Source organism: Carassius gibelio, chromosome B6 (genome assembly GCF_023724105.1).
Source record: "Carassius gibelio isolate Cgi1373 ecotype wild population from Czech Republic chromosome B6, carGib1.2-hapl.c, whole genome shotgun sequence".
Lineage (NCBI taxonomy): Eukaryota > Metazoa > Chordata > Actinopteri > Cypriniformes > Cyprinidae > Carassius > Carassius gibelio.
Window position 1 is genome coordinate 24,800,954 of NC_068401.1, and position 24,596 is coordinate 24,825,549.

General features: G+C 37.8%; 2 protein-coding genes across 3 annotated transcripts; both read right to left on the reverse strand.

Annotated features, from left to right (window-relative positions):
* Positions 1-5,873: 5,873 nt before the first annotated feature.
* Positions 5,874-13,536, reverse strand: LOC127959901 (uncharacterized). Of its 2 annotated transcripts, XM_052559324.1 has the most exons (3): positions 12,952-13,536; positions 11,141-11,212; positions 5,874-9,896 (listed from the first exon to the last, which is right to left on the reverse strand). In XM_052559324.1, exon 3 carries the CDS (start codon positions 9,353-9,355, stop codon positions 7,571-7,573), a length of 1,785 nt encoding a protein of 594 aa, XP_052415284.1. In that variant the 5' UTR covers positions 9,356-9,896; positions 11,141-11,212; positions 12,952-13,536; the 3' UTR covers positions 5,874-7,570. The 2 variants fall into 2 exon arrangements, with proteins under 2 accessions (XP_052415284.1, XP_052415285.1); XM_052559325.1 differs by lacking the exon at positions 11,141-11,212 and having other exon boundaries at positions 12,952-13,535.
* Positions 13,537-17,741: 4,205 nt separating this feature from the next.
* Positions 17,742-20,096, reverse strand: LOC127959017 (uncharacterized). Its single transcript, XM_052558020.1, has 2 exons — positions 19,846-20,096; positions 17,742-19,040 (listed from the first exon to the last, which is right to left on the reverse strand). Exon 2 carries the CDS (start codon positions 18,881-18,883, stop codon positions 17,909-17,911), a length of 975 nt encoding a protein of 324 aa, XP_052413980.1. The 5' UTR covers positions 18,884-19,040; positions 19,846-20,096; the 3' UTR covers positions 17,742-17,908.
* Between the last annotated feature and the right edge of the window lie 4,500 nt (positions 20,097-24,596).

Below are 24,596 nucleotides of genomic sequence, written 5' to 3' on the forward strand. Positions count from 1 at the left end.
GATCTTTCAGAAATCATTTTAAATACGGTATGCAGATTTACCAAAATATTTAAAAATGAATCCATTTTCAGCTACATAAAAATATTTGCGATATTTACACTACCGATCATATGTTTTTTTGATGTATTATTTATAATCAAATGTTATTATATATTTAATGAATAAACTGAGGTAATAATAAAAAATAAAATAGATTGTTTTATAGGCATCAAAACATTATAATGTAAAGAAAAATGGATATTCATTTTGAGACTTGCTAATGATTATATTAACCAGTGTTATTGAATTATTGCTATTTTTAAAATACCTTTAACCATTACATGACAACAAGGGTAATCTAAATATAAAAACAAGACATGAGCAATTAAATATCCAGAATTAAATGATAATTTAGCATTTTGGAGCTATTTTTAGAATGAGTTGCATGTGAATAATATTGCCCATCTGTGAGGAAGCGGTTTCAGATTTAATTCTATGAAATAATTGTGATCATAGTGATAAGTCAAGAGGATAGTGGCCTGGACTTCACAGAGTTCAAGTGTTGCTTTATTAATATGAAGTGTCCTTGTAAGTGGAATATTGATGCAGGAACTGTGAGTGCACAGTGCTTCACACATTATGGATGTATTGATTTATGATTGTAGAATAATGTCTTTTTAATGAAGTGCTTTCATTAGAGCAGTTGGAACATATTTTGTTGCCTTTCACATTTACAAGTAACACAATCTGCCTACAAACCTTATGTTCCCCGGGCCTCACACTGAAGGCAGCTGTTCTATCTGTGCACATTTTCCCCAGAACATATGTCAGTCATGTTCTCACATACGCAGATGCGTGCCTGCAAAACAACCTCTCTCTCTTTCTCCATACCCGCTCTTTTCCTCGTACTCACAGAGTGTGGCAATACCCTGAGCGCTTGCATTGCATAACTCTGGGCTGACTCATTGCTCTAGTGGCCTAATTCATCCTTCGCTTTTAATGGATGAGCAGAAATCTAGTCCTCACTAGAGGCCTCTGCCCCACTTTCTTTGACTTTTTCAAATTGTAGCCTCAATCACGCTCATTGTTTACAATTCTGGCCTCTTTGTGTTCTTTATTTCAGGACTGAGACATTCTTTTATCTTTTCTTTTATGGCTGTTCTTGGCCTTGCTTAGATAATGGAATGATCTGACGTTGGTGTGCATGACATAATAAAGAGCTGCTACTGAGGCTGGAGCTTTTGTTGGTGCTGATTATGTACTTAACACACACAAATGGTCTAAAAGGACACTTATGCATTTGCAGTTTTTCTAGGTTAAGGTGTGCATTTACAACCTCTTACATTTAATTTCATTAAAGCAAGGTTAATGCAGTACATTTATTGTATAGAATTCTAGAATCAACAGTTTTCTAATATGTAGCCCTGCTGTTTTTAATTAATAGGATGTATATAAATAAGAAATTAGTTAAAAGTAGGTGCTATATTCACACTATGATAATGATTCTACTCTTGGTTGTAACTTTGTGTAAGCTGCTTTAAAATGATACTTGAGAAAAATTCTGTAAACATTAATTCAGTTGAAATGTATATCTCATGCTGAACATTAGGCACTGATAGACATCTGTTCCTTTGGAAATAACAATTCTAGTTGTCATTGTACACTGAAAAAAATGAAAATGTGCAGGCGTTACCTTAAGGATTTTATTTCTATCTGATTTAACCCTTCAAAATCACTTCTGTTTCTTGTAACTTACTGAATTTAATCATTTAAAATACTTCACCCAAAAATTGTAGATGAGTTGTTCTTTGGAACAGATTTGGAGAAATTTTGCATTACATCACTTGCTCACCAATGGATTGTCTGGAGTGGTGTGGATTATTGTGATGTTTTGATCAGCTGTTTGGACTCTCATTCTGACGGCACCCATTCACTGCAGGAGATCCATTGGTGAGCAAGTACTGTGATGCATGAAACAAGTTTTGTAAAATAAAAAAGTTGGCTTGAAAGTTCAAATACTTTTAGGGGCCACTGTCTATATAATTATGAAAGAGCAAAACAGATTTCCTGGTCTTTTTCTTTTTTTTTTAAAATATATTTCTGCCAGTCACATGACCCAAACCCCTTCATTAGAGCAGACAGTCATGCTGTTAATATCAAGCAGTAAAGTATAGAGGGAAGGAATTTAGCTCACGGTTGAGGTTCCTGTGACTCTGTTGCAGGTAATGTGAAGCTGCACACAGTGGGTGATGTGTCGCTATGATAGGAATATTCCACAATAGGGCATCCGTCAATATCATTTCATTCTTTGTTTGGGAAGATTTGGGTTTGATTAAAGTAGCTGATTACAAAAGAGAGGATAATGACAGGAATGAGTGTAATGAGTGATTGTGCCACAGGTGCAGCAGAGGATGGAGGCTGATTTATAAAGAATCAAGAGAGGGAGAAAGATGAACTAGAATAGAAGTGGTGTTGCCAAGACACTAGGGCGTCACTACACCATTACCATCTATTCTGATGTGTTTTTTTTTTTAAAGCATTTTGTTAGTGCATTTTGAGTTATACATATAAAAAGAGTAATATATCTTACTCTAGTAATATGAGGTATATGACTGTGTATAGGGGTAGCCAAAATTATTAGAACACTAGTATTTTCATCAGCTAAAAATGGTTTAATTCAGTAATTTCTATCTTTTGCTTTAGGGTGTCTGAAGGAAATATCATTTTACATTTCCAAACATTAATTTTGCCATTAATTGTTATAATCCAGTGAAATTTGTGTTTGCACAAGGAGTCTGACAACAGCCAGTGCTCCAAACAGAGATCTGATCTCATCATCATCCAGTCTGTCTGGAATAACATGAAGAAACTGAGACAGACTAAATCCAGAAGAACTGTGACAACGTCTCCAAGACTCTTCAAGAGACCTATCTGCAAAGCTACCTGAAAAAGTGAACCGAGGGCAAAAGCTTTGAACGAAAAGGATGCTCACACCAAATGTTGATTTAATTTAGTAAATAGAAGTTAACTGATAAAGAAAATCTATTTATGACATTATATTTGGCACCATCCTCATTTTACAACATTTTACAAAAGTGCCTAAAACTAAACTACTGTAGCTTTGCAGGTAGGTTTCTTAAAGCATCATGGAGACGTGTGTCTCTCTGTGTGTGTGTGTGTGTGATTACTTTTTTGGGAAAGTTTATAAGAACTGCATTCATTTGAAATTAAAATCTTTACCAACATTATAATTTCTTTAGTCACTTTTGATCAAATTTATGTTTTTTTCTGAATAAAAGTAAAATTTATAAAATTTCGTACCCTTTCATTCAGATATCTCACCATGAACATTTTCTCTTTTTCTCCCTTTTTTCAGTAAAAAAAAACTTTTTGTTTTATTTTAGAAAAACTGACAGAATAATTAAAATAGTGCAAGTAGTATACAGTGAATTTTTTTTTATTAAATTGTTGTTGTTAAATTGTCGCAGTAAGCACTACTGAAAAGGAGAATGGAGAGAACATAAAGGCAGTGAGTGCATGTTGAATGACCTAAGGGCTAATAAGAGAACAAAATAAAGAGGGTCATACTGTACGCTTTAGGATTGAGGGCTGGCTGACCTACATTCTGCTGCCCTTTCACTGATCTGCCTCTGTGAATCACACTGCCTCTTTTAAACTCTTACCAACACTTATTAGACACGCAAACATACCCTCATTAGTACACATCCTGTGATGTCGTTATATGATATACACCTGCTTATACGCACGCACATCATTGCATTATAATGATTACTGTTCCACATGACACACATACACGCTCAGACACTTCTCCCCTTGTTTGCGCTCTCTATTTTTTGACCTACATCTTAGGCAGCTCAGTTACGTAACCAGAGTTATGTTGTGCTCTGGAATCCCAGCGCTCCTGCAGATGTTCAGAGACAAAACATCTTCTCTTCCCACTCCATTCCTCTCTCTGGCCTCTTTTCCTCTGTTCTTCCTCTCCTCATTTAACTTTTCCTCCTCCTCTGATCACATTTTCTGCTCTAGTTTTCCTACTTGTCCTGACTCTGCTCTTTGGTTACACGTACACTGGGATTATTAGTGCACATTGACAATCTGGGATACAAAATCTAATATGAATGTTTTAGTAAACAGAAGAGTTAAACACATGAAATATAAGAAATATAATCTGCATTAATTTGAGGTCACTAATTCAATATGTACTGTGTGAAGCTTTGTACAAAAAAGGCAGATTTTCTTGTTAAATAAAACTAAATACGCACTTGTGTAAGAAATGTTCTGTATAAATAAATGTGGCCTTTAATTTAACTTTAATTTAGCAATTTTTACATTACTGATAAACTCTTGTTTTCCTTCTATATTATTTGCATTACGTATTAGCAAATATGCAAATAGTCTCTGCTTCCTGTAGATAAGGTGTATGAATCATTAAAGGACTGGAAGTCAAGCACTGCTGCAAATCGTTAAAGAACTCTCGGACGTTTCTCAGCTACACTGCAGCACTGAATTGTGTTTTTGCTGTTCAGTATTGAATTGAATGTTGTTCAGTTATTACTGAGATCACAATGCAGCTTTCTGCTTACTCCTCTCTAAGCTCTCTGCAGGCTGGATGACGTATCTGGACCTCCACCCTCTCTCCTCCCTAACCCTCACTCTCTGAATTCCCCTTTTCTCATCCCTCTCCTCCCCTTCACACTGACCTACTTTTCCACTGACCTGCTTTCATAATGTTCCGCATACTCCGAACAGATTAAAAAAAAAAAAAAAACGAGGGAAATAGTGAAAAAAAAAGTGAAAAAAGACCATCGAAGAGAACAAAGCACTGCAGCTCTTGCTAAAAGTCACCTTGCTTTTGTTCTTGCATTGGCTCTTGCTACCGTAGCAACCGGTAGTGCGGCACAGATCTGTGCTGGTTTTCATGTGATGTCATCAACAACAAGCAAACAAAAATATTAGATATCTTTTAATGAATGCACTCATAACAGATGATTTGGCTGTTCGGTTGTATTTGATTTATTGTAGAACAGGTAGTACTTTTAAGGTTTTACAGCAGGTTGTATAAGTGCCATGCATATTACTCAATGCTGGACAGGGTAAGTGATATAACAAACTGGCAGTCTACCAGGAGCAATAAATTAATAAATAAATGACAGGTAATCGTTAACACTTGAAAATGAGTGTCAGAGAAGATCTAGTTGAGAATTAGCGAGAAAGTCAAGATTTAATTTTTTTTGGGACGAGGGTTTTGAAAAGATTGTATTATGACCGGCACTTCAAGCGACTCTTTTTATAATGACAGTTGCTATCAGAACAGTTACATAACTTGTTTTCTGCTCTGGTCTATTTTTCTTCTTCTTTGAATTAATGTCTGTACTTTCAGTACAGTATTTTCACGAGCAGTGAACAGAGTGACCGGCTACATCATGTTCCTTTCCAGTTATTCCTGTAAATTTGGTATAATTTGCAGCTGAATTTATGACATTGGTAATTGAATCCATCAATGCATATTTGGAAAAGAGAAAATGAAAGCATTTTTATGTGTACTTCTATTTGTGCACAGCCTGCCGGGTGTGTGTGTGTGTCTTTGGGCTGTGACACAAGTGCTGTGACTTGGCCAGTGTTACATCATATTGGATGACTCTTGCGCCCTGCAGGAGTACCAAGTGTCCCTATGCATTTACAGAGCTCTCGTTTCAATTAGTTTATGGTGCTAGGACGGGAGATGAAAAGGCAGAAGCTGGAACCATAAAGTTGCTTTGCTTTTCCGTTGGTCTGGTTTAAAATCTTGTGCAAGTGCAGACTGGTAGTGTTTATGCTTATGGGGCATTAGGGCTTGTGTGGGCATAGCTGAGGTATAAACAACATTAGGCAACTTAAATTCAACATACAATGTTTTATTATTCTTTCCACACCTTTAGTGTCATTCTGAGCACCTTGACAGGTACGACCACCTCTTTTAACAAACATCTTTTTTTTTCTTCTTTTTTTTTGGTAAATACCACACAATACACCAGGGTACAGAGGTGAAATAGATTAACAGGACATGAAAATACATACTGTATCACATTGAGGTGAACAGACAACAAGAAATATTAACCCGAAAAGAATAATAGCATTGGAATATAAAATAAAATACAATATTAATAATAATAATTATTATAGAATGCCAAAATAAACTTGATACAAACTTAAAATACTCAAAAGAGAGAATTTGTCTGTACATTTTTTACATAATGGCCAGTGCCAGGCACCTGTTTGGGAACAATAAACACAGATTGTATAAAATCTGATGAAAATAATTCAGTGCAGAAGCAGCTTTCAGCTGTGGTAAATTCTACAAAGACAACTAGTGGGATTGGATTTGTGTCTAGATAACACTTAGTCGCGTACTGCAGCATTTTACTGTGTGTTAACTTTTTATATGCAACAGTTAATGGGTATGATGATGCAATGGGCTACACACACCAAAGGAGAACCTCTCCAGTTCTGCGTAACCTCAACCGTTTCTTCTCATGAGGTAGCATGTGAGGCTTCTCTGAAACCTGACCACAGAGAACACGGCCATCTTGAGATGGCAATGATATATCTTACACTTTGTACAATCCGCATATTAATTCAGCCTCGGGAGAGACCGCCTTGACGTTTCTAAAAGGGTTTTTACTCTAATTGAGCTAAATGTCAGATGTACTTTTTCAAAAAAAGGATTGGTCACAGTGACCTTTGGAAGAGGTGATCCATCAGGCTCCTTTACACTGATAGAATATAGTAACGTGATGTACAAAAGGTGATTTTTTTCCACTGGTTAACCTTGACCTATGAATGACCGAAACACTATGAAGAGAACATTCTCTCGAATGGTGTGATACAGGGACATAAATACAATGATTAAAAAAATATAATGGAAGCATAAGATGTGAACCTTAGGAAAGGACTATACAGGAATTCAAACAGTAAGAAGTAGACAGTGTTCGTAGTCTTTCTCCCACTTTTCTACTCTTTAAGATTGACACGTCATTTTTTTCATAAAATATATTGAAATATGATATGTTTAGTCATGTCACAGTATTATAATAATCCAAGTGCTTCAATAATGCTAAAGTCCAAAGGCAGAGGAGAGAGACAGGCTTTAAACCGGTTGAAATCAGTAGAGAGAAAAGGACTTGTGCCTTCAACTCCATCAACTTGTTCAGAGACTACCCATCAGTTTAGCTACGAAACATGGTAGAGATATGTAAATAGTCAAAGGTGAAGTCAAAGGTTGCTATACAGAGTTTTGTTTTCGAAAGAGGAAAAAGATCATTTGAAAGAGCTCGATTTCCTCTTTGTAACTTAACAGTTAAGTGCTTATGAAAGGGAGTAAGAGAACACAGCTTGCATTAAAAGGTCACAGAATCACTCTTGATAAGAAAACGGACCAAGAACGCAAGTTACTTTCTTGTTGTTGTAACATATAAGCAATAGACTTTAATGCAATTAATTGGTACCATTTTCATTTTCCTTTCTATGGATGGTAAAGGTGACATTTATCAAGTCCTGTCTTAACTCTATTAAAGCATGTGATGTGCCAGTTTCAATCACGTTTCTTGTTTCTGCTACCTCGTCCTCCTGAGCTCCTCTTCCCGGTTTCCTTCCATTCCTCTTCATTCTCTCTGGAAGGGGACTGTTGTGTGCAAAGTTCATCTGCTGTCTCACTCTCCCCTTCCTTGCTTCCAGAGCTGCTGCCTTGCTGCTGGTTAACCTGCGCTAGCGCCAGGTATGGGTGCTGAGGCAGAGCGGAATCAGGTGACGTAGCAGCTGTTGTAGCCGGGACGTCTTGGGAGCCACCGTTAGATAGAGCTCTATACTTGAGCCTTAGCTTGTGTGGCAGAGCAGTGCCTTTCATTTCACCTTGGTTGTCTCCATACTGGTAAGCATCACTGGCGACCATGCAGGGTGAGGATGCTGACTGGTGGATGGCATGATATCCACCAGTATCAGAGGAAGAGGATGAGGGAGATTCATCATCAGTGGAGGCTTCCTTGTCAGAGCTGCGTGGGTCTCCATCACTAGAGGAGGTGTCCTTGCCTGAGGAGGAGTGCTCTTGGTAGAAGCCATCTGCTTTTGGACAACCTTCATATGTTAGCACTGGTGGCTCCTCGCTCAGAGTGCCGAGGTAGGCATTGGACCGCTGGTATATGTGGACTTTTCCAGCCTCGTTGACCAAATCTGGGGCAAAAGAATTTGGAGTGCCCTCTTGAACCGGACTTCTGCACTGTCCTTGAATGCTCAGGTCTTGCTGCTGTATGACAAACCGCCTGCTCTCCTCGGCACCTGCCTTGAATTCATAGCTTGGAGAATCCAAAGACCTCCTGGCCAGCTGCTGAGCCACCTCTGAAAGAGTCTCTAAACCATCCGGTCTTATTGGTAGATTGCACCCTGTTTGAGTAAAATGAGTAATTTGCCCATTCTGTTGTGTTTGGGATGCCACCTGCTGATCTATGTCCTCAACCCTTTGGCTCTCAACAGGATATGAGCTGCTTCCGGAACGAAAGAGAATGACACTTCTTTGGGGTGTGGTGGAAGGAGGGGCTGGGTTATTGACAGATTCTTGGTGTTCCATTTCTTGCGCTTGGTGATTTTCCAGTCGTCCAAGACTTTGATGGCCATTGAACATGCCATTAAGTACACTTGCCTCAAGCCTGTTAATGTCCATTCCAGAGCTCTCGTGTTTGATGTCAAAGTTGATAGGTTCAGGACTGTCCCGTGAGGATCCATCAGACATGTCAGACAGTGAGCCATGTGGGGAGTATTTGTGTAACATTGTGTGGCGTTCACTCCTTGTCGTCTGCTCAGCCTCTGAGGAATCAGAGTTCATCATGACCTGAGAAGCGCTGGAGTATCCACTGCTTGAGTAATATGGATTTCCGGAAGTTGCTCCGCTACCATTAGCTCCAATAGTCGCTGCCTCGCTAGCATTGCTGATCTGCTGTGTCTTCTCCCTGTAAGAGGCAGAGGTTATCAGTCCAAATCTTAGTTTCAATTGCAGGAGTTCTGTCTTCAGCCGCACATTCTCCTCATTCAGTGCCATTACCCTGTTCTCCAACACCATATCATTGAGCCGGCGCTTCTCCCTTGACCTTTTGGCAGCCTCGTTATTCTTGCGGCGTTTTTCCCAGTACGATGCATCTTTCTTTTCATCTGAGATGAACTCCCGCTTTCGCCGACAGGTCATGTTGGGTTTTGGTTTTATTAGACGGCCTTGACGAGGAGGGCTGGTGATTTGCGGTGATGGTAAACTCTCACTGTAGTTTGAGAACGTTTCTAACGTATCCAAACTGGAACTGTTGTTTTGGGTAGGAAGATTTAGGCTTTCCATTGTAGTCCTGTTAAGGCCAGTTTGTATAACTGGCACTCAGTGGACATTAAAAATTAATGTTGTAATACTGAAGAGTGTCTGTTTCTGATTCAGATTTCAAAAACACACTTAATAGTCAGTATGCACAATGACGTACAAGGTCCTGTTTTTCCTCCAAAGAGGAACTGTACGTATTTCTGATTGATGCCTTTTTCCTCCTACTCTAACCAGTCTTTCAAACCTTTCAAGTGTCCAGACTGGTTAAAAAGATAAGAAAAAGATGAAAGGCAACAAAAACAACCGTCATTGGATAGGTGTGTTACAAGTTTAGTTTAGTAAGGATAGTCTTCTTTTTAGTTTAGCTTGATTTTAGTTCTTTCTTAACTTAGACAGTTTAATTTGTTGATTTCGTAAAGATCTTCGTTCTTGATGGGTGAGGTGGCAGTGCAGGCTGGGATTGCGGTTGAAGAATAAACTTTCTTTTTCCAAGCACCTCGAAAGATTGATCATTCGGCAGATCCGTCTCAGCTCAATGTTTTAGCGCAATCTTTGATGAACAGATCTGTAAAGACAATGAAACAGGATATGTTTACTTAAAATGTGCCTACAAGAATGAATAAAACAAATGTGTCATTGAACAAGCATTTAACTTTAATTTGAGGGTTTTGTGAAGACCTTTCCCTTACAATTAGTATTCAAATGTTACAGCTTTGCTGATAAATACTACGGATGAAGGTCAAATGATGCAATAGCAAAATGTATTCTCTCTAGTAATTCAGAAACATCGCAGTGTTCCATTTCCAATCTTGGCAGCAACTGAAATGTTCTGCTTCTCCTCTGTCCTAAGAGCTCTAGAGAAATGTAGGTCAGTAGAGTAGCATAGCACAGCGAGTAGGAGATCACGCTGTGCTGCAGTAGGACACTTATTGTGTAAGATACTGCACTGTCACATAATCAGAGACACCTGAATGACTGCTAGGACTGCAAGCAAAGGAAGCACAACAGAAGAGTACTAAAGGTGTGGAATATCCGGAATAACCCTCATTTCTCTTTTTATCATTTATTTGGGATCCAAACATCATTTATTGACATTGTAACTAAGAACATTTGGTTTACTAAAAATAAGGAGTACGTAATGTACAACTAACTTTTTAACTGACTTCTTATTGGGCTTTTTTATCATTTGGACTTTGTCCTTGATTTGTTAGGTCATCCAATTTTTCAGCTTATCATGAGAAACTGAATTCATGTTACATAACCACACACAGCTATTGCACCATTGCTAAAACACAACCTCAACCCCAGGCATTCTCATGGTTCAACACTAAAAAGAGGAAGAGGAACAAAAATGTGCAGAACAAACAGCCCATTGTTCTCAAAAGCAAACATAGAACTTTGCATAGGACTGTTTTGTTTAAACCAGATTTAATTTTCCCTTATCTTCAACCACACGAGTGAGTTTTACTTTGTATTTCTACATTTGTGTGTAGCTTTGTCCATTGTGGTTAGGCTTAACCCAGTGTGGGGACAGAGCATCCAGAAAACATGGAAGCACAAAGAATCTGATCCATGCATGGCCATTTTTTCGTAGCAACGCAAACAAGAGCAAGGGGGAGGGCGGTGGACGTTGCGCATGTGTCCCACTGACCTAGAAACCGTCTGCTCCGTAAACACGGTGCGTGCGCTCACTGGGTCCAACGCTATGCTGTAAAATAGGTCAGTGGGGCGGTAACGGTGTGTGCGTGCGCGGGTGTATGTCTGTGATAGAGTGCGTCTGAGCAAGTGGGGAGGAATTATAGTGCCTACCAAAAATAGTATGCTTGGGTGAGGGAGGAGTTAAGGATTCCAATTGGGGGATGAGACAGGAATTTACCAGCACTGCGGAGGTAAAAAAAAAAAAAAAAAAGAGCAAATACGTCAGCATCAGAATATTAGATTAAACTGTGCTATGAATCACTCCAGTGATGCACTGATACGCATCAAATACACTAGCATTTTCCTGACATGCAATAAGAAAGGGAGGAAGATTTCAAAATGAGGGATTCTGTTCTTACAACACAAGGTTTGTTCAATGTGGTCCAGTTCATCAGCTATAAAACAGAGAAAGAGGTACTGCGCAGTTCAGACTGTCATCACAGTCAAGGATCATTTTAGGACACGCTGAGCTAAATTCAGACACCTACATTACTATAAATATAGTGCCTGTAATCCTTTATTTAATGGTAGATTAGTGATTTAGTATAGGAATGATTTCCAAAGAATAAGCAGGAAGACATAACCGACCACATGCACATTTGTGTTATTGGTTCTCCCAGGTTGTTTACTTTTCCTCTTCCAAGAATAAGTGTCCACAATTCAGAAAAAAGAGCTTGAGGCCAGTCAGACACCGTTATGCACTGTTTCACATGGATAGTGTGTACAATTGGAAGCCTCCCTGCATCTCCCAGTCACATGTAGGCAAAACTGTTACGCCTCCAGTCTTCTTTCCAACCTAAAAGCCAAGTAGGCCAGTGAGACAGTAATTTGGCTAGACTATTAATTACAGGGGTTAATGTTAAAATCACAATAGCTGTCCATGAAAACTGAGTTCACACCAACTTGTCAGAGACTAGGATGCTCTTCAGATTATATGACCACTTATGTGCATGTAATTGTTTGGTTTTTTCCTTAAACAAAAATTTTCTTATTTGGTTTTCAGACTGATGCTTAGTATTGTGAGAAGTTTGGGAGCAATGTAAGCCAGTTTCAGATTCCTGACATTGCTGAACAGGGAGTGGTGGGATTGTTAAGGGGCAAAATGTACTTAGTTCGGGAGTAGGTCAGCCTTTTATGAGCCCAGCATGCAATGGGTATTGCATCACAGTTAAGTTATGATAAATTGTTAAACATTTGCACATTAGTCTGCTAGTCTTGCTTTTGACTAAACCTAACTCTCTCTTTCCCAACCAAAAGTTTTACGTCGCTTCACATTGCTCCATAATTTAAGAGACACGCACTCATATTACAATAATTTAATTAACTCACTGTCATTATTAGGCTACTGTGACGTGATTATTGAACATTCTCTGTTCGCCAGTGAACATCGTGCAACCATACAACTCCTCGCGTGGCATCAAAACGCATCCTATCGGGATATCCTATTTTACAAGCAACCACGCTGTAAGAAACGCTGACTCCCAACTAATTCATTGACATGCAAGGGTGCCACTGCAATGCACAGACATTAACTGACCCCACAGCCGCTCTTGCGTTTGGATTTCGTAATGATCACCTCCTCCCCCACGCCACGACCGTCTCGTCTTGACATTGAATGTTAATATGTATGCAATGCACAATGCAATATAATCTGTTGCTACATTACACTCCACTATATGCCAAAATTAACAATAAAGAAAATAATAATAATTGAAAATCAAATAATGTGTCAGTCGGGGAGACATTTGCGCGGCATGCCGACACTGAGTCCGTTTCCATGTGAACAATAACATGCAATGACCACGTTGCAAGGTATGAGCCTAGCCTACAACTGCTTAGCCTGCTACAAGCTCTGTAAAACACAATACATACAGCACGAGTTATGAAATATTATATGATAAACCGACTGCAGTTGAACTCACCGAAGTGAAATAGCAAATTCCTTTCGTTAAATGGAAGAATCCTCTTTTATTCTTCAATAAATCGTTTCTCTGCGCCTCTAAATGCGGATTCTCGTCCCGGTTCTGCCCGTTCTCCCTTTTACAACTTCAGTCTGGGCTGAAAATGTCCCGCGTGGTTCGTGGTCCACTCACCGGCTTTGTGTGGATTTATGTGTCTCCCTGAATGTGCTGCTATTCACCGTCTATCTCTCTCCCTCCCTCTTCGGCTTTATGTTTTGTCGGAGGCTTTGCTCCAATTTTCCTCTCTTACACACACGTACACACACACTTTCTCCTCTCGTCGTCCTCGAATGTGTGTTAGTAGGTCAGCGGTTGCATAACACGGAGCTTCGGGTGCCTAGTCACGTTTTTGTTCCTCACGACGATACACAAGCCTCCGCTCCTGCCGAAATAAACGAAGGGGGGACGGAGGAGGTCAAAAATGCTATTCTCCCGTTCACCGTACCGACACTCACCCGATCCACCGATCACATACACGACAACAGCAGTGTGCGGTGGCTTCAACACGCCTCTGTGTGTCTGTGTACGCAACACTTCAGCTTCTCTGGAAGAAGAAGGAGGTTACGAGACTGCTAAACTGTTGCGTAAATATGCACAATTACATAAAAGATACTTTGGCTCAAAGAAAAGTCTCAGTTGATTACAATCTATCTCACCGTCTATTTTGAAATGTTTAAGTAGGCTACATTCCTTAAAAAGCTTTTGGTTATTTCTTTTAAATATTATATCAGTAAAATAATGTATTTAAGTATTATTAAATTAAGTGCATTGTTCCATCTCAAACGGAACAATGTGTTTTAATGGTTAATGGTTTTATTAATGATGATAATAATAAATTATTAGGAAAGTAGTATATTATATTATTAATGTAATTAGAATATTATAGCACTGTTATTATTTACACTGTGGTACAAATTAGCAGTTGCTTTACTGTAAGTACAATGTAACAATATGAACATTTTAAGTACATAGTAAAGACATTTAATATAGCATAACATTGAATTATATACTGAAATATTAGTGATGATGAGTCTAAAATAAACACTAATATAATTTAGCTGCCTGTTATTTACTTTATGGTTTCACATAAGGGATTATCAGTTGCCCAGAAAATGCCCAACAAAAGCTTGTTCAAGAAGAATGCATGACTTGTACATATCCTGTCTCTTTTAAAACATGATACAGGCCAAGGTTAGAGTCCCAGAACAGGAAGCCAAGTTCGAGATACATTCTTAACATTTTATTCTTGCATTTTCTCATATTTAGGTTATGTGTACGTGTGTGTCCTTATTACACAACATGAATCTGTATGTTCTTCCTGTTTTACTTCAAGTTCCTTGACCTGAATAATTTTACAGGGGACCATACTGTCCCCAGAAAGTGCTAATTATACATAAACAAAAAGTAAACGTCATTTCTCCAAGAACAACTATAGGGTTATTATATTTTTTTTAAAACTTACAAACCTGATTCGGAAATCACTTTAAATGCGTCTTTGTAAATGCACTTGACTCTGGTCCATTCGTGGGAATGTTTGTTCAAAGAAACTTTTTCATTAAAATGTTACATTTACATGGAAGTCATACAAAGGCCATCCAAGATTTAGATGAGTTTGTTTCTCAATGGGGACAGAGACATTTTGCAGAATATCACTTGCTCATCAATGGATCCTCTGCAGTGAATGGGTGCCGTCAGAATGAGAGTCCAAACAGTACGTAAAAACTCCACAATTAATCCACACCACTCCAGTCAATCCATTAATATCCTGTAAAGTGAAAAGCAGCATGTTTGTGAGAAACAAATCCATCATTAACCCTTTTTAACTCTAAACCATTGTTCCTGGCTAAAATATGAGTCCTCTATCCATAATATTACTTTCTCCAGTCATCTTGTGTGAATCAGGCAAGAAATATGCACAGCTCAAGCACTGTTTACAAGCAAAAACGGTAAAAACTGTTCAAGTCTGTCGGTAGGTTTTGATGTGAGAGGACATAACAGAATGGTTAATGGGAAAATGAAATGTATTGAAAGATGAAACAAATTCATGAAAAAACATTGAAGACTGAATAAAGCAAGTCTTCTAGATTTTGTATGGCCTGAGGGTGAAATTTTACATTTTTGGTGAACTTTACCTTTAAGAACCTTTTGACACAGTACGTGTATTTTTACCAGTGGCAAAAATAATCTCAAGCCAGCTGCAGCAATCTTTATAACATGTGCCCACTTAAACCAACGCTGGAATCTGAAATCCTAGTGAAGTGCTAGGATCAAGAGGGTCACGGTAAGAGACATGTCAGGTTTAGTCCTCTGCCGCCAGCCTGCGTGCTCACCTTCATCTGTCGTGGTGCTGATGGACACTATGCAGACGGGGGGTGTTGGCCTTGAACTTGCCCCCCCCCCCCCACTGCTTTCTCCCCCATTCACTCACAGCTGCGTCTGCTACAGTTACCTAGGCAACCGTTATGCTGCCTGCCTAGCAACTGGTTTTCCTCCCCCCTCCCTCCTTGCAGATAGAGAGGGGTTGATGAGGGGTGCAGGGAGAGACAAAGAACCCAGTGTGTGTTTATCTAATGTGGATCGTGGAACAGGAAGCAGCATAGGCATCCTCTGTGGGGCTGTATTGTCTGAGCAACCACACTCGCTGGTCCACTAGTAGATCTGAGATCCAAGGGGAGCAGATGTTTATAGTTATGAGTGGGGGCAATATCTGAAATCCTGCCACATCTTCATTCATAAAAGCAGAATGCCCAATAAACATTACACATCAGTGTTTACAAATCAAGACCAGCTTTATATTGTTTATCGGTATGCGTAGTACAGGGGAAAAAAACACACATTTTATTACGTCAACAGCCAACCAATAAATACATTTAAAAAACATGCTAGTAGGGGGATTATTATAGATTATAGATTGGCAGTTTGGCCAGAAGCAACTATTATTATATTTTTATCAGCGGTTTAGACTTTTATTTTGATGGTACCCAAGTCTACATCTTAAATAGCCTGACGTTTTAATGTTAAAGTGAACTATTCCTTTAAAAATGTAGACAACAATAACTGTTCATAATAATGTTCATTTTTATTATTAAATGGCGTTCCACTCTTTTCAGATTGACTTTCGAACACAGAGCAGACTTTAAGGTGCTGAGCCTGTAAACCTTTTGTTTCGATCCACTGCTGCTTGCCTGCCTCTTTTTGCATTGCTTGCATGTTTAACGTTCAGCATAAATGTATTTGTGAATCAATAACTTTGTCTCCTGCAGCCTAAAATAGCAACAGAAGTGCTGATGTTGACATTGAACATGTAGCTGCTATAAACTGTCTAGCAGACAGTGAGACTGTGGGGAATCTCTAGAGGAAATAAATTCACACATCTTTCTGCTCTACTACTCGCTCATTGGTACAAGAAAACCATTCCCTGCTAAAAGCAAAAGTTTCTTTTGGCTTTGTATGTTGAATTCACACCTCACTATAGAGAATCAATGACTTTCACTCTCACATCTTTAAATAGCCGTTTAGCTGCTGACGCTGCCATTGAAGTTGTTGCTGTAATCAGCCAATCTGGGAGCCAAATATACTGTTGCCCTGCAAAGAGCTGCCTGTGATCAGTCAACTGCTGAGTATATGAATTAAATATTTAAAATGACAAATAAATATTCTATATTTTACTATGAATATGTTCAGTTCTATTCTGTACGATGATTAGTTTAAAAAACAATCACTTTTATAAAAATAGTGTTCTTGCAGTGACCCGAGAACATTCTGATGTATTAGTTATCTGAAATCTTCATAAAACCAGTAAATATTATTAGAATTTAAAATTCAGATTTTGTATCTGAATAGATATTGAAATGTAACTGATTTGAATCTTCAGTGCCACATGAGCCTTCAGAAATCAAATATGCTGATTTGCTGCTCAAGAGACAGTTGTGATGCTGAATATTTTTGAGGAATTTTCTGATGAATAAAAAGCTCATAAGAACAGAATTTATTTAAAATAGAAATGGTTTGATAGATGTCTTTACTGTCATGTTTGATTAGTTTAATGTGTATTTGAATAAAAGTATTCATTTCTTACAGAATCTTTTTCCTTTTTTTTCTTACATTTTTAATGGTACTCTTAGTGTATTATATGTGTGTTTAAATTAGCTTTAGGCTGACTAAATAATAAAAACACATGGGTTATGATTTGTCTTTGTTCTTAATTTTGAAATAATAGATTCTGGATATTTCATTTCTGAGCAGAACCATATGCAGCGCTTTAAAATATACAATTCATCCTGTTGAGTCTTATAGATGATAAAAGCAGATAGCCCTAAAGAATGTGGGTTTGTAAAGAAATGCACTTTTGCATGTTGTTCTGTTGCTTTTACCACATGTTTTTATCTCACATCTTTTAATATAAGACCTGTTTAAATCAATTGCACTTCCCTTTGTTCCAGGTAAAAAAAATAAATAAATAAAAACTCCACGCTTATTCATGAAACAAGAGCACATATTTGTACCAGATGCGTAAAATGAATGTGAACAAAAAAAAGAAAGAAAAACACTTTGAACCCAAAGTGCATTTAAACAAACTGGCAAACCCAAGAGTTCTCTTCCCAAGCAAAAGCCAAACAGAGGTTTAATGAAAAAATAACAGATACCGAATATAATATTTTTTTATATTTAATTGTCATTTGTGAAGTTTCAGTGTTGCTGAACTTAAACAAAGCACTATGCGACACATCAGTAGACACGACAGCAGAGCATTTTACAGCATTTTTTTATTTTATTTCATCCAGCGTGCAGTGGACATTACATTAAATTAAAATTCACTTAAATTGACAGCTGTTCCAGTGAACTTATCTTCTTATACTTGTCTGTTACAATCAGAAAAATGGGCTTCTTTCTTTGAAGACAGGTGGGACAGATGATTTCAGGTCACTTTGGAGAGCTGATGTTGAAACAACAGTCTTTTGAGCTGAGCCACTTCTTCAGTCAATGCACTGATCTGGAATCGAATAGCACTGTGACTGTCTATATTCCTGTCAATTGAAGAGTTATTCTGATGTGCTGTTAAACAAGCTGATGGCACTGTGTGTGTTTGTGGCCTCCATAAAGCCTCTGTAGACTGAGACTGTGACGTATTCTCCACTGGAAGAAGGACTTCAGCATCAGCACCTTCAATTCCACATGGAGTCTTGAATCGCAATTTATGAGGAAGTCCTTTCATATTGTTCACTTGCCATCCTAATGAATTGGTATCCACTGCTGTTATACCGCTTGGCTGGAATTTTTGGATTTGTTTACCTCCAGCATCATCTGAAAGCTCAGGGCTCCCAATGCTTGACCCTCCAGGCATGCAGAACCCATAGTTTTGTGCCCCATCCGGACCACCATGCTGTGGGATTGATAATGCGTGAACAAAAGCAGGTTGTAAGTTTGTAGTGGGGCAGTTGTAGGGTAATGCTGTAGATGTTTGGTTATGTGGACCAAAGAAGCAGGTCTGTGCCGGTGAATCTGTGGGATCTTTGATCAAACCGAATTTGAACTTCAGTGCCAGTAGCTCAGCTTTCAGTCGTGCATTGTCTTCAAGAAGAGCCAGAACCTTGCTTTCTACCACCTCGTCACTGATGCGGCGTTTCTCACGCGAACGCCTGGCAGCTTCGTTGTTCTTTTTGCGCTTGTCCCAATAACCTTTGTCTTTTTTCTCAGCAGGGAGACACTCATGTTTGTCATGCAGAGTGATACGGCTGTCCGTCTCAAAGTTTTCTTGGTCTTTCAGACCTTGGGGATGGATAAGAAAAGATCGGGCCGGCATGCTGCTGGACTTTAATATGGACACTGTTTCTTCTGTGAAGGACATAGTTCCATCCTGACTGACTGGATCAGTTATTTCTTGAGGGTACATCACTCTTTGTTCTGCCAGCTTTTATGTTTTGAGTCTGGGCCTTACTGTATGTTTGAAATCACAAGACAAACTCACAGGTCTTCTACAATGTTGGCACTCAAAAAAAAAAAAAACCTCTCTGTGTTGCCGTCTTGAAGATCTTTGACTCCCCCTAGTGCTTGAGTGCAGAAATAAAATTAAGGGGTTTATGTAGGCTCACATATTACGTAACTATGAAGCCATTTTAGAAATAAAAGTATACTGTAATACATGTGAAGCCTAAGACATGACTTTAGAAACATTTAAGGATTACTTAAAAACAGAAAGACATGGTAATAGATTATTTAGATTTAAAATTCTAATTAATAATCCAATTCTAGTTTTTGAAAGTTGTGGCTTTAAAAGCACGTTTAAATGTCAATAACTAAATAGAAGGAAAACTTTAACAGACTAATATTGAATATTTCATTTCTACCTTTTAATTAATTAATTTTTATTTTTTATCAAACGGCTGTGGAATAGTAATGATAGTGTTACTGATAATATATATATATATAAATTAAACAAGTATTAATATAGTTAAAATTTACCTTGAAAAATATAGGCCTATTTGACTACTTTTGAAGTAGGCTAATGGAAATGGTAATATATTTAAAATTCTATCTCTCTCTCTATCTATCTCTCTATCTATCTATCTATCTATCTATCTATCTATCTATCTATCTATCTATCTATCTATCTATTTAGTAACCAACTTAAATACAAAGATTGCATTAAAAATAACTTGGGTACGTTTTTTAATAGGTTTTTAAAGGATTTTATTTGGTCAGATATTTTACATCTCTCCCATTTCTATTTTGTTACACCATAACTGTAGCCTAATGTATGCTACTCAATTCCAATTTTTTTTTCTTTTTTCATTTGCTGAATGCTTTTGCAAATAGCTACAACGTCAGTCATATGAATTCATCAGATCTGCTTACCTTCCAGTAAAACGCTGAATGGTTCACTTTAAAGTCACCAGCGGTAGCTGCATGGCGGGAGAAAGTAATGCTGCGATATAATCACTGAATGAAACGCTGCATTGCTGGCGTGTTCTTCCTCCGTGTATCGAGCTCGGGCTCGGAGTCAGACGGGGTCTATCTTCACACCTCTGTTCCTCTGAAGGGTTCAGCTCGGGTCGCGAGCACGAGGTCAGCTGGTATCAGCTCTGCGTCAGAGCGACCGACGAACGCAGCAGCAGAGCGCGTCAAAAACAACAACCAAACACGAGCTAAATACAACAGACATATCCGCTTTGAACATGCCACAGTGTTAAGAGCAGCAATATACAAATGTTCAAATGGTGGCTATCTTTTCATTACAGAAATCCTTAAATATTTAGTGTCGTTATTGGTTAAAGCACTTTATGCTGCTATTTTTATGTAATATGTAATAGTCTCTCGCAATGTTTACTTTTGGTTATGTTAATATACTTGGCAATAACAGACAACTGATCTCTTGATGTAATTAGTTTAGATCGAAATAATATTCAGGGTTCAAAACAAATTGTGCTCAATTGACAGCATTTGTGGCGTATTGTTGATTATTTTCGACTTATGTTCTTGAAAAAAAAAGGAGCAGAAATCAAGTTTTCAATTTCAGTGACCAGTTTTAGGGAAGTTAAAATAAAAAACGTGAAGCTTATGCTAAAAATGGTTCCATTAATACTTCTGTTAAAAATGTATAACTTGAAATCTGTTCTTATCATTTTAATGGTTGTTCTAGGGATTTACTCATGTTGTCATGACAACAAAATTATTGGATGTGGATTGGCCTTTTCTTCTACCGACACCCTCAGATTTTCTTTTTCTTTTTGAAAAAGTACAAATGATCTTGTTCTGACCCTGGAAAATTCCTTCATCTAAAAGTTTATAGCTGATCTTGAATTCTGAATCAATCTAGCCATTTCAAAATCTGTTTCACAGGACAGGTCTGCATTTTTGGTTGTCATAAAAATATTAAATATGCGCTGAAAAAGCCTAACCTGCATTCTTGACTTAATTGTTTTTTATAGATTTCACCTGCAGTCATTCAACATCACTTTTTTATGTTAAGAGTCTGTTTTGTTTTGACCAAATGCACCTGCACTTTTGCTAGCCTTGCTGAAAGGAGAAAGTGACTTTAAGCTTATGAGCAGCTTTGCACATTTGTCTGATGTGTAATCCTGCAGAGCTCCTTACAGGCCATCTTTTCTGTACAGTACTGGCCAGCCTTTAATTTCATAAATTATTTATGACATTATGTAACAGGACATCTCTGGTCTGTGTCTCTGTCCGACACAGGTCCTTGACCTGCAAAAGGTTGAATTGCTAATAAATTAGAAAAATGATTCTTGCTTGTCAAAGGTTTGAAAACATTATGATTGTTTTTAATGATTGTTTTCTAATCTCTTAGGCTCACCAAGGGTGCATTTATTTGTTCAAAAATATATAAAAAAAGATAATATTGTGAATTATTATTACAATTTGAAATACCTATTTTATATTTGATGATGTTTTTAAATTACTATTTCACAATATTCATGTTTGTACTGTATTCTGAGCTCATAAATGCAGCCTTGGTAAGCATGAGACACTTAAAACATTGACAAATCATATTTTACAGTATTTAGTATTGTATATAGTCTTAGGGCCTGTCTTGTCCTCAGGCAGCCTGGGATGAACGTAATAAAGACTCTTTGTAAAGTACAAAGTTACTGCTGTAACGAACTGTAACAATGAAACCTTATTTCTCAGTCTTTCAGTCAGACACAACTGTATTACTGTATTTCTTACCTTAAACAACCTTCACCCTTATCTAAAAGAGTGTACATACATATGCAACTAATTTAATCATGAATCAGAATATGTTGCCAGAATATGCTACAAATAAATTATTCATAGAGCAGCATTCTTTTGCTCTTAAAAGCTTATACGGTATGAGGACAAATTAACATTTTTTACTGTTTTAAGAGCCGTTTTATTACTGCAATTCTGCATAAGTAGGAACACATAACTCTGTTATGGCTTGTGACGTCTCTGTTGGATTAAGTACATTAAGGCAGTTGCTTGAGTCTGAGTCACTGAGCCTACGCGCGCAGGCACACACACACACACACACACACACACACACACACACACAGAGCTCTTGAACAGATATCAGGGTGAGCTGAGGACAGAGCGATGTCAACACTTACTCATCTCTCTCTCTCTATCTGGTTTTCAGTGTATGGTATAAATTGTTGTTTTGAAGCCCAGTCTCCTTAGTCTGGAAAATCTGCACAAATGCATTTTAGACAGCAAATGCAAAGTAGCAATTAAATGGAAGAGGAACCACTAGTATCCTTTAATATCCACAGTACTACATATGGCTCAATTTACTGTAATAGAATATTGAAAAAAAATCCCTCTTTTGAGATATTCTGAATGTTAAAACTTTCATGGTTAATTTAAGAAAATCTGCATGATATGCAGCAAAATAAGACTAAAAAAGTGTATTGTAAATAATGAGGGGATATTGCAATAATATTATTTCCTCATTTTTTTATGAGACTTCCGTGAGACAACTTGTCAACTTGCACTTTTTTTTTGTGAGAAGTCACATTTCTTTAGTCTTAGACATGTTCAATTTATAACAGAGGTCCTCAAAAAAAGGAAGAATGATAATAATAATGATTTGGCATATTCGTTTTTACATATCTGATTTCTCCTCATCTATAGGACAATTTACATTGAAAAGCGGCTTATTTATGTATTTAAATGTTGTGTGTGTTTGTACAGGTCAATGCAATCAGTCCATGCATTCAGAAATGAAACACAAACTGGAAACTCAAAATTGGCTCTTTTAAACCAAATGCTTTCATGACTTCACTCTTTTTCCATGTCTTAGCATTACTTTCTTCTGAACAAGAGCCACACATTAAAGATAATGAACCAGTATGCCAAGAACTCCAGCTCATGGCAGGTAGGTCTGTTTGATATCTAAGAAAGGTACAATAATACCAGGCTGGGATGACATGGTGGTGAATAAATGATTAAATTATTGTGCTTTCAGAGGCTGTAGCAGAACCCTGTTCTTCCTTCCTCCCATCTTTCTCTCTGTCTGCCACTGGGGGTTTATGATCCTTGTTTAATATCATTTTATTCACAATAATCTTATAAGGCACAGCAATATGCCAGCATATATTGTTCATGTCTAAATTGATGTGCTGTGTGACACAGAGCTGAGGACAAGATGTTTTCTTTTCTTTTTCCTACCATCATAAACTATTAGTTAATATTTCCCCTTGAACGAAATCAAAACATACTAATGTAAAGGGTGTTAAAATGTTTATTCAATAATTAATTGAAAACTGATACCTCCCTATATTTTTTTTTAATGTGAACACCAATAGTTCAGAATCAGTTCACCGCCACGCCAACGGATGGCGCTTGAGCGCTCCTGTGAAGCACACCATAGAGACTAGTTTTTTCCCGGGTGCGATCTCAGAAGTAAACTGACGCACCAAAGGAACGACACTCATTTTGTCTGTCTCTTTATTTATTCACAGGTAAAATAATATGCACTTTAAACATTCTTCTGATTGTTCACACGACTATAGGAAGGTTTAGGAACGTGATTGTGAAGTGTTTTGAGTAACTTTGTCATGCTCTAATGTGTTTTATGCAAATTGAATTAACTCAAGGGTCTTAAATGCAAACGATTTATTGTTTAGTAAATGCATTCAAAAGTATTGTTATACAGCATTGTGGTGATGTTTGAGTGTATCGGCAGTGCAAGGGTGCTTGTTATTTTTGTGTTTTAATTGAGTAGTTGAGTATATCTGTTGCATTAACAATTCAATCGCCATTTTGAGTGCTTTGCGCACACGCTTAATGAATGACACGAGTCAATCTGGGTGAAGTGGTGTATGTAAAATGGTGTTGGATTTTAGTTTATACATTTTGTGTGTTTAAGTGACACATTTTGTCATCTTTCTAGTAATGAGTGACATTTATGTGAATCTTTATTGATTTATTTTGTACACACTCTTCTTTCCACATAATATGTAAATTATATATTGCTCTTATGTGAAACATGCTATGGAATGCAAGTGTGTATGTATTCATATATCTTATGTGTACACCAGAAGTTAATGTGCAGATGAAGTTATTTTTGTATGTAACTAAAGAAGTGTTTACAATTACTAAAGTTTTAAGATCTCAGAAGTAAACTGACGCACCAAAGGAACGACACTCATTTTGTCTGTCTCTTTATTTATTCACAGTGTTTTCACAGATACACAGTGCTTCACTGCCTGTGTGTCCTTTGCTGCCAGCCCAGATATCCCCTAGGTCTGAGGCCGGTAACAATTGGGGGCTCGTCCGGGATTAGCACATCTCGCCTGGCACTGTTGTCATAGTAACGTGGGAATCCTGCACCCAGTGTTTCAGGGAAGACTACTTCGCCAAGTGTCATCCAGAGAACAACTGCCACAGGTGATGCATCAGCATGACTACTTTAAGCCCACGGCGAGTGCTGCTCTTCAAGATCCAAAAGAAGCTTTCAGATTTGAGTTTTAGTCAGCTGCAGACTGTTGCAAGTTCGATAGATGACGGTCGTAAAACTTACCAGGTAGCAGATCTAAGTGAACCCGAACTTTATGACCTAATTGTCGACTACATCAGAAGTGATGAGTTAAAAGCTGCAGAAGATGAGGGCATGACTCAACTTC